Genomic DNA, 14,604 nt, shown 5'->3' with positions numbered 1-14,604 from the left:
GCCTAGCCCTATGAGGATTTGCAGCTTCAATGGACAACAGAGAGAGACTGTTTGGGAGTCAGGAATACAGGCTATACCACAATGTATCTGCTGTGGACATGATAAATCAGATTCAAACGAAGTGGTACAGTGGAATATGGTCCGAACTCAAGGCTTTAGTCAATTTAATCTTTGGTTCAAATGTTGGGCCAGAGATTGATCATAAGCACAGCACAAGGTAACGCACCAAATCTTTTACGTTATTATTTCAACAAGCACTGTGTTCAAAGCTTTTCAGCATTTTTCAGTGGGAAACACTCAAGAACGCTTGCTGAGCCTTTCAAGCCGAGCCGGGGTGCCAGACAGAGACAGAGGGCCCCTCTGAGATAGCTAGACAGACAGACGCTGTAGGACAATCAAAACAATCTGAGATGATAGCAGGCAAAAATAACCCTTTTTATTCAATTAAACCGCCAATGCCGGAACATCCAAGGTGAACAGCGGCCCTGCAGACAAACAGGCCTTCCTGGCCCTCCTTCTTTCTTTCCTATCTTCTTTCTCACTGTCCTTTTTCTTCATCTCCTCAGCTTGCCTCTCAACTGTATTTTATTGTGCTCAGCCCCCCCCCCCGTGTCTGGCTAAGTGTAGAAGTCTAACAAAGCCCAGCAGGCACACATAAAGTCATGTCTTTGTGCCAGAGAAACTAGTCTCTTTCCAGCACAGGTGTACTGTTAACCTTCAATGGAGGAAAATGACATCTCTGAGTCTTTGGTATGACTTGTCGATAAACAGATCAATGATTGCTTATGAAAAAAAAGAGAGAGCACTGTGTTTACTAACAGAAGGAGTATGAGCACGAGCCAACCTTCGAGGTAGACAACGTGATGATCGAGAAAGAACTGTGGTGTGTATTGATGGATGCCAAGGGAAGCCAAATTTTCCCCCAAAACTGACCAGTAAACAAATAAAAAAACATACCAAATAATGTGTCTTTCGTCTCTCTGTGTTTCATAACGTTTCTTCAATCCGGAAGAGGCTGAATGTATCTCACAGGAGAAAGCATACGTGTGAGCAAAACAGCACCCCTCTGTCTCTGTATCTGTAGACCATCTTATAGGATGCTGTCTGCTGAAAAAGAGTATGACATTGTTGTCGCCCATAGCATTGAATGCAAGGGAAGTCAGCGAGCATTTGGCCTCCCTTTAAAAAAAGTGTCAAATAATAGCTCAACTGAGTGAGCTCAACTGTGAATGGTCCTGGTGCACTAAAAATAAAGTGTCAAGGGAAGCCAGTTTGGATTTGGCTTCACACCAATCACATCACATCAAAAGCAAAAAGACAGAAACAACTTGCATTGTTGCATCTCGTTATGTTGTTGTCCTCCGGTGGCTAGCTAGCTAAAATTGGCACATTCCTAAATTAGCCATGGAAATAGGGATATGGACTTGTGGTTTTACTTAATTCTTCATACTGGCCAATGATTATAAAGGCAATTCTAATCCAACAATAAATTCATACATTTTTCTGCCCCTGGCCTGAGAGGATGAAAGTTCAATATGCAGCTAGATATAGAAGGCCGTTAACTAGCTGGCTGTTAACTAGAATCATAGACCGTTAACTAGCTGGCTCATTATTGCCCGATAAAGGAAGTTAGACTAGCGAGCAAGCATTTTAGCCAGGTAGCCTAGGATAACAAAAACTAAAAGTGTGTACTGTATGACAGAGTCATAGACCCTTTAGGCAACATGAAAGAGAGAAGGATGGCATGTTTTTCTACTTGCACGAACACACACACACACACACAGCGAGAGAGAGAGAGAAATCAGGGCCATGGACAGCCACATCATATTTAGCTTACGTTGATTGGACTAAATCATTTTGGAAATGGTGCTGGAATAGTGGAGGCAGCTCCTGTTGTCTTTGCGACTTGCAGTAACTCTCTGTGGTTCTAAATCAATAGTTGTTAAAGTCGTAGGAAAATGTCGGAAACATTAACTTGCTTGACCATGCAGTAGGTCATGTAACTGTCTGTTACATGCAATGTGCTTTGTGGACTTCAACGGACAGAGGTTGCTATCCGGTTTTGTGATGAAACAAAGGTGTGGTTGAATTTATTCTGTCACTGTGTCTTTTTATTGTCTCGGTTTTAGGCCTATGAAGTAACAGGTTATAGAGAAAACAACAATTATCACAACACATAGGTTGTAAAATATTTTTTTTCCCCTAGCTTGGCTTCCCTGGTGATTTTACCCAGTTTGCACCGCTACTGAGCGAGAGTGAGAGAAAGAGAGAACGATAAAGAGCTGAAGAGAGAGAAAGGGACAAAGAAAATAGAAAATAAGGTGTATCTCTGACCCCAAGCACGTTTCATTCTCCACTGGTTTGTGCTTTTATTTATAGTGCCTGTTGTGTGTGTGTGTGTGTGCGTGTGCGTGTGTGTGCGTGCGTGTACGTGGATGCATACATTTCTGTGTATTTGTGAGTGCCTGTATGTGTTTCACTTGACATGCACCATTTGCAAGGCGTTCTACCCCCCGTTCCACTCCATTTGAGCAGACATTCTGAGAACAGCAATATGTCCAGTTAGGCCCTGGCTCTAAATGCACCTTGAAGCACAGAGGAATAAGCTAGGGCTCATTCTCCTCATAGCAACACAGCCAACACATGATAGCCCAGCCATACACAAATGAAAACATGGTTGTACAGTAACACAGCTCAGTGGAGGACTATTGACTCCCTGCCTGTCTCCTGTCCATCTCCTACTGCGTGTCTGGGCCACAGAGCCCACCTGTCACCGTCTCTTGTTTATATTAAGACATAATCAATAGAAGAAGACAAGAGGCCTGGATAAGTGACTGGTTGAAAGGCTGTTTAGGGGAATTCATTAACATACTGTACAGCATAGTGTATTAGGATGCAACATAGTGCCTAGCTCAATTACTGTATATGAATGTACAAAGCTATCGATCCAGTGACAATGTTCATTCCTACGTGAATACTCAATAGCGCATCGAGGCCAAGTGAAGTCAGCTAAGCTGGTGTCTAATATGCAGTTTGAGCTACTCCAGAACGTGACGTAGCTCAGTGCTGCCCCCCCTTCATTGAGTAACTTGAGTTCAAGGCAGACCGAGGTACTGTAGGCTACCACTAGCAACTTAATGATCTTTATAACTTATTCTTTGTGCAATTTCAAAATAATTGGTTAAAGGACATACATCTGGTGTATTAGAAGCAATTATTGGTACCCTAATTGTCTTTAAAAATTATTTTTACACAAAGATTGACCACAAATATTGCCATTTCCCCATTCACTATAATGGGGGATCCTGTTTTCTGCAATCAATGCCTACAGTACCGCGGTTGGCCTTGAACTTCTGTCGCTTCAATGGAAGTGGGCAGTCCTTTTCCCCTGGCATTTCTATTGTAACTTGAGTAATGTCTTGTTCTAGTTGCAAACGCCTGTGCGGACGGCAGTACACTCAAAGTTGTTAAACCGCAAATAATAAAACACAGTTGAGATTTAACTTGAAAAAGCCTTGTCCCTCGTCTCCCTGTTGAGTTCATAATATCTGACGAGGAGAAAAGGCAAATCATCCAAGCAGAAAGTAATCCGGTATGGAGAATAGAGGTTGTAGTTTTCGTCAGATATAAAAGGCTTTTATGCAAGAGGTGTGTGAAAATACACCAGTTTCAAGGTGTTCGCTAGGTCAATAGCTAGCTTCTCCAACTCTTTGCTTCTCTACGCACCTCCCAAAAAACAGCATAATGTTAGCCGTTACCATTTATGATACTATGTCATTGAGATCATTTCCTCATCATACAGAACCACCATTATGATACCACCTGACCAACCGTCCAACAGCGCCAAAGCCCGGGCCAAGCTCCATCGGTAAAGGATGCAGACTGCAGTTGAAGCCTTCCTCAGCGATGTTCTCCTCTGTTCTCTCCTCCTCTCTCTGGGTTGAGAAGCCATCCTTTCTACTCCAGCGCGTCTCTAGGTGGCTTCATTAAAGATCCTATCTAAAATAATCACTTAACCGCGCTATACAAGAGTGTGTGTGCGTGTGTGTGTGCGTGTGTGTGTGTGTGTGTGTGTGTGTGTGTGTGTGTGTGTGTGTGTGTGTGTGTGTGTGTGTGTGTGTGTGTGTGTGTGTGTGTGTGTGTGTGTGTGTGCATGAGTGCGTGTGTTAGATCCTAACCCATGCAGCATAACGAATTAATTCAATTAGGCCCATCCACATCCACTGTTAATAGCATATATAAGCCACCTAGAGACAGAGAGAAAGAAGAGAGAGAGAGGGATGGGGTGTAGAGAGATGGCGACACTGAGCAAGACACCCCAAAGGTAGAGTAAAGAACACCAAGTTTCAAGTTGCATTCGTCGGTATGTACGGGATACGCATGTTGTACAACATCCAATGAAATGCTTTACTTGCAGGTTCCTTCTCGACAACGCAACAACAATAAGAAATGTCAAAGATAAGAATACGAACATAAAGTAAATGACAGAAAAGGGGATAAAGATTTTAGAAAAGGTGTAATAGAGGAAGGCTAAATGTACAGTGATGTGTTGGAGATGGGTGGATGGGGGGCCACTGTATACATGTAGCAGTATAATAAGAGTCTGGTAGCAGCAGATGTGTGCTAAGGTGCGGTGAATTAGAGCAGTCCACTTCAAGTGTTCAACAGTCTGATGGCTTATAGAGAGAAACGGTCTCTGAGCCTGTTGGTATCAGACCTCGTGCTTCGATAGCATCTGCCTGACGGTATGGGAGAGAACAGCTCCTGGCTGGGGTGTGTGGGGTCCTTGATGATGACCAGGTTTTTTTGTTTACATATTACTCATGTAAGTGCAAAACCTAACAAAACTCAATGTTCAGCGAACACTAAACACTTAAAGCTGTTGTATGGGTGTGATTTGCAACAGGCGTGGATGGTATGAGAGGAAATCGATGCCTTTAACACCGATTGTAGCTGCCAACTCAATTTCAAATATGAATCAGAGACAGCCCTCACTTGTCTTTGATCGATTCGCGTTCTTGCTGGGCTCTGAAATTGCCTCGTTGGACTGGACCTCTCTACATAATCGTCATCACTAACACCGCCACAAAGTCCGAATTGTGGCTTAAACCCCACCCATTTCTACAATTGCTAACCCTAACCTTAACCCTAACCTTAACCAAACTGCTAACCTTATGCCTAACACTAACCTTAAATTAAGACTTCAAAGTGATGCTAGCATGGTTATTGTCTGGCCCTGAATGCCGAACACCTGCCAATCAGAGAAGACAGTGGTAACAACACAACCACCTCTTAACCCAGTTGGCCCGCTCACCTGAAATCTGCTTCCTCCCTCTGTTCCTCTCTGCCGCCCGCCGCGCTGTAACTGGTGCCTGACATCTGAGTGTACTGTATGATTTGATCTGTTTATTAATTCACTTCCTGGATATTAAAAGCCTTCTGATGCGGACATGGAGAGAGGGGGAGAGGGAGGGAGGTGAGGAGCATGGGGGGGAGAGATGGAGACAAAGGGAGTAATAGAGAGGGGGGAGGGAGGAAGAGAGGAAAAAGAGGGAGAGAGAGAGACGGGAAAGGGGGGTGGAGAGACAGAAAGAAGGAAAGAAGGGGAGAGAAATACAGAAAGAGGGATGAAGAGAGAGAGAGAGATACATCGATGAATAAACATGTACAGCTCCAGAGTTCTGTTTATCCAGAGATGAGGGTCAGAGTGTGTTCCACTGTAGTAGGTAGGTGGACTGTATCACCTGTATCCTTCCTGTTTGGCCCTGTCCGGGGGTGTCCTCGGATGGGGCCACAGTGTCTCCTGACCCCTCCTGTCTCAGCCTCCAGTATTTATGCTGCAGTAGTTTATGTGTCGGGGGGCTGGGGTCAGTTTGTTATATCTGGAGTACTTCTCCTGTCCTATTCGGTGTCCTGTGTGAATCTAAGTGTGCGTTCTCTAATTCTCTCCTTCTCTCTTTCTTTCTCTCTCTCGGAGGACCTGAGCCCTAGGACCATGCCCCAGGACTACCTGACATGATGACTCCTTGCTGTCCCCAGTCCACCTGGCCATGCTGCTGTTCCAGTTTCAACTGACCTGAGCCCTAGGACCATGCCCCAGGACTACCTGACATGATGACTCCTTGCTGTCCCCAGTCCACCTGGCCATGCTGCTGCTCCAGTTTCAACTTCCACCTGACTGTGCTGCTGCTCCAGTTTCAACTGTTCTGCCTTATTATTATTCGACCATGCTGGTCATTTATGAACATTTGAACATCTTGGCCATGTTCTGTTATAATCTCTACCCGGCACAGCCAGAAGAGGACTGGCCACCCCACATAGCCTGGTTCCTCTCTAGGTTTCTTCCTAGGTATTGGCCTTTCTAGGGAGTTTTTCCTAGCCACCGTGCTTCTACACCTGCATTGCTTGCTGTTTGGGGTTTTAGGCTGGGTTTCTGTACAGCACTTTGAGATATCAGCTGATGTACGAAGGTCTATATAAATACATTTGATTTGATTTGATTTGTATAGACAGGGGACTATGCCACGACATGCCAGGTAGTTACAGGAAGTCAAGCAGTTAGGCAGGTTGACATAGATACTGTGCACACAGCAGAACATCTCAACATCACACACACACACGCACACACACACACACACGCACACACACACACACACAAGCAAGAATGGAGACACAATGACATAAACATGACTGATGCACTGTACACACACAGTACACACACGACAAAGGTATGCACACACGTGCGCTAATAACGATTGTTTAAATGAGAAAATGGTAAGAAATAAAATATTGTGAATCATTTATATTTCAAGAACCCCAGTAGGAATGGAAGAAGCCGTCATTATCAGATCCAAGGAAGGAGCAAATATTTGTTTTTCGATTTCAATTATATTCCGTTGTTGTACTGTAGAAATCATTATTAGATGAATGGACAGATCATTAAACACATTCACACAAAAGCAGCTCAAGCAGTCTTTATACACTACAGAAAAGAAAAAAACCTTTCCCAAAAGTAATTGCAGTTTTTTAAATCGATAGATGTCTGAGCACACGCTGCACTGGAATCCAATTTCAAATCCTTAAATCTTTATTTAAACAAACAGCTGGAGAACAAAGTAGTGAGGAATCGAATTGTAATAACCCTCACTCCGGGAACCCTCTACACATTGATATATGATATGATATGTAATATAATATGATATAAGACATATGATATAACATGTATCAACGATATGGATAGGTGTCTGTGTGAGTATGACTCCATATAGGAATGAGATTATGATTCAACACGACACAGGAACATCAGTCCCAGTGTTACCACACAGCATTACCATAATTATGTCATTGCAACAATAGTCAAAAGTAAAACATCCTCATCTTCCAATTGGAGTCCACTCAGTTCAGGTACGTGGTCAAATGAACTGTCGCCTCTCCTGTCGTAGTTCAGCCTCTAATTGTCAAAGTCCCATGCTGTGACATGGTTGGTCACATGACGGGAGCGTGTGGCGCGTGGTGAGCAGAACTGCACATTTGGGCCACCGTCTGTGACATAATTGGGCATCTACTCTGTCACGTGACTTTGATAGAATCTGACCATTTCTGATGGATGTTTTCGAAACATTCATTTAGTTAATTCATCTGATTTCTTAGATGAAACACGCACATCCCCGACAACATCTAGCATGGATAAATCTGGAGTCTTTTTTACACCGCCTGCTGGTTTGTTTTCTCAATCTAGCTCAGTAACCTTGTTCCCCAGGTCTAAACCAGTCACCAACCAACCAGCCGTTCAGAGACAACAATCATGAAAACCAGCAGACACTGAAGCCCTCCAGGCCTAAAGTCAACCAGCCCTATATTAAAGGGAAATGTCATTAAAGTCCACCAGCTCTATACTAAAGGGAAATGTAATTAGTCAACCCGCCCTACAGTATACTGAAGGGAAATTTTTACATTTTTCATCTTCATATTCATCATACACTGATCCAATGTCAGCCAGCAATGAGTGCAACCTGAGTCCGGCTCCATATTGGGCTTGAGACATACAGATCTAGGATCAGTAAGTAAGGGATGTAACCTGAGGCAGTGTCCCTACCAGGCTACAGACATACTAACGAGATTCCTGTGACCCCAACAGAATTGACCTCTAACCCCTGACCCTCCCCATGTGACTACTGAGTTCCTATGAGCTGTAATCCTGACTAGACCCTAGAGACAAATCGTATTCTATATGACCTCCTATTAAAATGAGTCTATGGCCTTGAGTAACATCATGCATAGCCAACCTATACAATGTGTGTAACACCTTCAGCAAGTAACAAACGGTTGTCCATTGAAGCTGCAAATACTCATAGGGCTAGGCATCCCTTGCAGTGAACTGCACAGATCAGAGGGTTGAGCCCTTGATAAAGGGACAAAGGTGTCTCATTTAGGGAGTTTGCTGATCTCTCTCTCTCTCTGTCATTCCCTGTCTTTCACTCTTCCTCTCTCCTCTGTCAGTCTATTAGTGTCTCTCCCTCTCTCCTCAGCATCTCCAGTAGCGACAGCTGCTTCAGTAATGGATGCCGTTTGACAGTGAATAAGCCAATTAGAATGGCAGTGATTTAATTGGCCCCGGACGATTTCACTAAATCCACAAACGAGTCAATTAGTGGGACCGTGAGGGGCCAGGGGGGCAGAAGCAGGACAAGGGGGTTAAGCTGTGACACTGATTCAAGTTATTCAAGTGTTACACATTCTAGAACCACCGTGGTTATTATTTGACTTTGCACTTTGCTGGTCGTCTAAGAACATTTGATTAATTGATTATTTCAAGTTGTTCACCTCCCAATCTTTGATACACATGGACAAAGGCAGAGACAGACACACACACACACACACACACACATACACTGCCTCCCTTCCAGGTCCGGGGATAGCCAAACTGAGGGATTCCTGGCGGTACTAACTGGATCACAGGCTGGAAGGAGAATTGGCTGAAATTAGGCCGTAATTCAGTGGACACGCAACTGGATTTGTCTCTGGCTGCGTGTCTGCCTAGGTACAGCATGGACACGCAGTGTACACAGTACAATATGAACCTCTGGGCAACTGCAGCACAGGAGCCAGACGTTATACAACATGATACTGCAGGTCAGAGACAGGCTGGGGATTTGAGAGAGCTAGCAACAGTAAGAGGCTTAGGTATACTTAAGCAATAAGGCCTGAGGGGGTGTGGTATATGGCCAATATACCATGGGAAAAGGCTGTTCTTACACACGACGCAACGTGGAGTGCCTGGATGCAGCCCTTAGCCATGGTATATTGGCCATGTACCACAAACCCCTGAGGTGCCTTACTGCTATTATAAACTGGTTAATAACGTAATAAGAATAGTACAAATAAATGTTTTGTCATACCAGTGGTATACAGTGTGATATACTATGGCTGTCAGCCAATCAGAATTCAGGGCTCGAACCACGAATTTAAAATGGTGAATTTGGTGCAGCCAGTGATACTGCTAGAGTATATGGGTGCATTGAGCAATGTGGAGTGCTGCAGTGGGCTCATAAAAGACACAGCACGGAGAGAAAACTCATACTGCTCTCTGCTATGCCTTCTTATCTCTCTCTCTCTCTCTCTCTCTCTCTCTGTCTCGCTCTCCCTGTCTCTCTCTCTTTCTCTCTCTCTGTCTTGCCACCTTTATCTCACTCCCTCTCTCTTTGCCCTTTCTCCAAATTTCCCTATGACCTTATCCTTCTCTTTTTCTATTTTTTTCTCTTTCCCTCCCTCCTCTCTCTTTTACCTGCTTCACTGAGCACACCTCCCTCCCCTCCCCTGCTCCCTGCAGTTCCCAGCCACAGATCCATCCCTGTCTCTGGTCCCCTGGCAAGGTAATGAGACATTAAAGAACGATAGCCTACGTCCGCTTAAGAGCTATGTCCTTGCTCAATCTACCAAAACACTCCTTGCACGCACGTACGAGCACACACACACACACACGCCCACACACACAGACACACACATTTGAGAGAATTGTAGGGATTTTTACAGACATGAGTACTGGACATGTATTTATTTGAGATAATACGGTCCATCATACACTCGATTCATCCAATGGCTTTTTGTGAGGTACTGGACCGATGCAACAGAATAGAAACAGATGACTGTGTGTTCATACTCTTAAACAAAGGCTAATGCAGCTGTGTAGTCACCACCTGTCAAGCCCTGGGCACAGTAAACACAGACTGGCCTCAGGTACTGCCATCACCCGCACACACACTGGCACTGCAGCCAGAAACACACAACACACAGTAACCAGCTGATTGACACATCGGCAAAACAAAGAGGTGAGGCTTCTATTATGAGTCAACAGAATGGTTTCTGGTTGTGGATGGGAGCTTGGCTGTGTTTCAGTGAGGTTAGTGTGTGTGTGTGTGTGTGTGTGTGTGTGTTTGAGTGGGAGTGAGAGAAGGTTGCTTTTCTTCACTGAGTTTCTTTGTCTCAGGCCTAGCTCATTAACAGAAAGGCCAAGACACGCACACACACACAGAAAGAACAAGCCACTCCTACTGCGTCAGCCATTAGCTCAGTGGAGAGTGTGAACCAGTAATTGCATTTTGTTATTGATATCATTCAATCTGACAGTGGGGACATGCAACTACACAAATTACACACAATGAGGTGTGGCAATCTATTCCTCTCCTTCTTTCTCTCAGCCACTATTTTCTCTCCATCCCTCCCCTACTACACATGCAATTACAGAATAAAGTAATCAGAACACAACAGGCCTTCCAATCAAATTAATTGAGAGACTCATATAGACAAACTGTCAGGCAGTAGGCTCAATAATGAACAAAACAAACCAATCAAATAGAGAAATATCATCTCTTGACCTATGAGTAATTGAGCCTTGTGAAATCCATCATGTTAACTATGACGCTGACACTCCACGCGTGTGTTCATGAGCCGAATGGACTTCAACCGCGCTGTGATCAAAGTATCAGACGTGGGTTTTAGCGCTCCATTTGATTACCACTTTAGAGGCTGATTCACACCCGTGAACTGTTGGCAAGGAAAGTAACAGAAATGCTAGAGCACGCAATGCTGAAGAGAGGCGCAGCGCTTCGTTTCAGCACCATGGAGAGCGCACAGTACTGCACTGCCATGTGTCTGCTCCGCTTCAGCACCGCGGAGAGCGCAATGCAACTGCTATGCTTGCGGCTCTGATTCCCCACAGCGCGCCACTCTCTTTTTCAACACCATGGAGAGCGCACAATAGGCTACTACTCTGCACAGCGCAGGTGGGAGTAACCGGCAAACGCGTCAATGAACCGTAGCCCGAGGACTCATATTAATGAATGGGTGTACACATCAACAGCAACACGGTGACATAATATGCCTCTTGCACAGGTTAGACTGCAGCTCTGCAGCCACTTTTCAAACTGAGTATGGCTAAATTGAATCAACTGTGGGGGGGGGGGGGGGGGGGGGGGGGGGGAGATATGCTGTGTGAGAGAAATCTATTGCAGTATATTCTGATTTAAATTTTAAATCTTGTCATTGATCTCTCTCTGCTTCTCCCATGTTTTCTATGTATAGCTCTCTTCATTTGACAGTGTTGAAGAGGTGTGAATCTTAATGATGAGAACTGCTGCAGTGCTTAGGATATGATGACATCATAGGCCTACAGTTTGGCCTGTGAATAAGGTAAATGCATCTGAGGCCTTTGAATGTGAATGTTGTGTGACTGCCCTAAACCGTTCACTTGAGAGTGCTTCATGTAAATGGGGATTTAGGCAGGCCTCAGACATTTACCCAACTGTCCATTCACACTGCAGCTGAATGGAGAGAACGAAAATGAAAGCACAACAGCAAACCAATGCTGCTGATTTAGGGTCGAAAACATAACCCCTGCGCATTTGATCACACATCTGCACTGTATGGTAAACTGGATCGGCACCTACCCCAGAGTTGTCATCGTGACGATGGTGTACCAGAAGGCGGCCGGGATGCTGGTGAACTTGCTGGCTGAGGAGCCCTTCTCGGCGTAGAACATGACAGTGGCGAAGATGATGATGGCCATGGTGAGGGAGAAGAGCAGGAAGCCCAGCTCCGAGGCGCAGCTCTTCAGCGTGTAGCCCAGGATGCGCAGCCCCGCAGAGTGGCGGGAGAATTTGAAAATCCTGAAAACCCGGAAGACCCTCAGGGTGACGAAGGCCCCGCTGACGTCCTCGTTGTCCGTCATGACCAGGCCGATGTAATAGGGCATAATGGCCACCACATCGATGACGCTCATCACGCTCTTGATGAAGTTCCAGCGGCTGGGCGCCGCCATTAGACGCAGCAGGTACTCCACGGTGAAGATCATGACGCAGGCCGTATCCAGACAGAAAAATGCCAAGGCGTACCGCTCCCCGCACGAGACCTGTTTGACCCGATTTGGCAAAGTCCCGCACGGGACCGTCTCCACCACGTTGGCCATCACGGAAACAGCAATGAAGAAGCCGGTGACATAATAAAACACCAGGGCCATGGTGCTCGTGTGGGGGTTCTCGAAGGCCCGCCACATGGTTTCTCGGAATGTCATATCCGGCGGGACCATATCGTTCTGGTTCTCGCTGTCCTCGTCATCCTGGATTCTCTCCTGGTTCTCCCGCCGCCGGTCCTTGTACTCTTCATAGCAGCAGTCCCCTATGATCTCCGGTATGATCCCAAAGAAGGCCAGCTCCTCATCGTAGGCCGAGATGCACTCCTGGCGCGGGTAGTGCAGCTTCCCGGTACGATAGAAGTTCAGAATGTGTCTGAAAATATCCGGGTCACGGTCGAAAAAATATTCGTTTGTCTCCTCGTGGAAGAAGAATTCCCGCTCCGTGCTGCCCAGTAAAGTGTCCGGGTACCGCTCCAATGTATTCCGCCACGTCTGGAACTTCTGACCGCTGACATTGAGCAAGATGAGCCCGTCCTGTTTTCGCCGGTTGTCAGGTGGAGGCGTCGGCATGGGCGCACTGGCTACCGGCATCCATCCTATAGCAGCCGCCCGGGCGAATGGTAACCACGCCGCCACTCCCGCTGCCATGGTGACCCACTGTGTGCGACCCGGTCTCGGTGAAGAGCTCTCGACGCTCCGGTGGGCGATCACAGCACCACAGCGCGGCGAGAGGACATCTGGAAAGGCAACCCAAGCATTAGCCTACTCATATGGCTACACTGTAACAAATCATGCATGGCTGATATGAATATATCGTCCACTTGCTGTTCATTCTGTTTGCTTCTGAAACTCAATAAATAATCAAATCTAAATGCATTGCACAGACACGTCCCACGTATATCCCTACTGTCGTTGATAGTGAATATAAATCGTGAGAGCGAGTAGTCAATGGTTCTAGTATCAGTGACTCCGCCGAACCAATATTTAGCAGTATAACATACATGATTCAACGGCAATAGTCTGGAAATTGAAAGCACAGACAACAAACTAATAATGTAGCCCACTCACCTCTGCGTAAAAGCGACTGGTTTGAAAAATAAAGATTTCCGTTCTCTTTCTAATATAAAACAATCCTTTCTGCACACAGAAGTATGCAGAATATTCTCCCCTTGGAAAAGTGGTTGAAACGAACCAGCAACAAGTTCAACACGGGGGTAATTCCGTGCTCCAAACACCGGGAAAGACTTGGCTCCAATCATACAAGGACATTCTCGAGCTCTTTCTCTTGCCAAACAACACCTTGAAGATCAGCTCGCGCCTCCGGCGTCTTTATCCTTCCTAGAGCTCGAGTTTTTCAAGAAAAGCGCGACTGTGATCCTCTTCGGAGACCAATGACTGTATGGGCCGAGTCCACACCGACAACTGTGCTCTGTGTTCGTAGCTGAATCGCGAAAGGACATAAAATCACATACACACACACACACACACACTGACACACACGCGCTCACCACATACACACACAAATACACAAGTGTGCCACCACCATATCCACAAGCTGCCGCTCCAGCTCAAAATGTCACCAGCGGAGGCAACCGTTGAATAATTATATAATAACCACTAGGAGAGAGAAGGGGAATCAATAACCGAATTCGCGGAATCGTTTAAGGAGAGCAACAAATGGGAGGATGGAAGTTGTTGGCTCAGCTGCCTCTCCTCTCCGCCACTCTCGCTGTTGTGCAGCTGCGCGGAAGAACCAAGTTCGTCTCCCCAGTTCGTTGGGGGCGTGTCACGCGCTCCGGGCATCCTTTAACTTCTGTGTAATCAAATGGAGCGCTCCTCCTTGATGCCTTGCGGATACCCCGTTATGCACGACCGTGTCATCATTAACCAAATACCTTTCTGAAACGGACACCGTACAGGCGGTCAGTCCCGGAGGCAGTGTGAAATTATACCAAACCGTACTGACAGAGTAGTATCACATCAAAGCAACAGCCTACAGTACGTTGTGTATAAAATGAGCTTTGACTGAAGTGTATTTGTATTTGCGGTGGTTGCTAATACACAGGCCGTTGTTCCAGCCTCCTTCTCTCTTGGCACTGTCACTGATGCTCAGCCGGAGCACCGCTAGATGGAGACAGTTTTCAGGTGAGAGGGGAGCCCACGGAGCCGAGGGCGGAGTGGAGAGCACCGCAGTC

General features: G+C 46.0%; 1 protein-coding gene across 2 annotated transcripts in view; it reads right to left on the bottom strand.

Annotated features, from left to right (window-relative positions):
* Positions 1 to 14,122, bottom strand: part of kcnd2 (potassium voltage-gated channel, Shal-related subfamily, member 2) — a 157,478-nt gene extending 143,356 nt beyond the window's left edge. For both annotated transcript variants that reach the window (XM_031831827.1, XM_031831826.1), the window contains exons 1-2: positions 13,478 to 14,122; positions 11,946 to 13,146 (exon numbers count right to left, since the gene is read on the bottom strand). In XM_031831827.1, the coding sequence (XP_031687687.1) occupies positions 11,946 to 13,057 (1,112 nt within the window). In that variant the 5' untranslated portion in view covers positions 13,058 to 13,146; positions 13,478 to 14,122. The remainder of the gene's footprint in view (positions 1 to 11,945; positions 13,147 to 13,477) is intronic.
* Positions 14,123 to 14,604: the final 482 nt, after the last annotated feature.

Source organism: Oncorhynchus kisutch, linkage group LG9 (assembly GCF_002021735.2).
Source record: "Oncorhynchus kisutch isolate 150728-3 linkage group LG9, Okis_V2, whole genome shotgun sequence".
Taxonomy (NCBI): Eukaryota; Metazoa; Chordata; class Actinopteri; order Salmoniformes; family Salmonidae; genus Oncorhynchus; species Oncorhynchus kisutch.
This window is presented reverse-complemented; position numbering and strand designations above follow the sequence as displayed.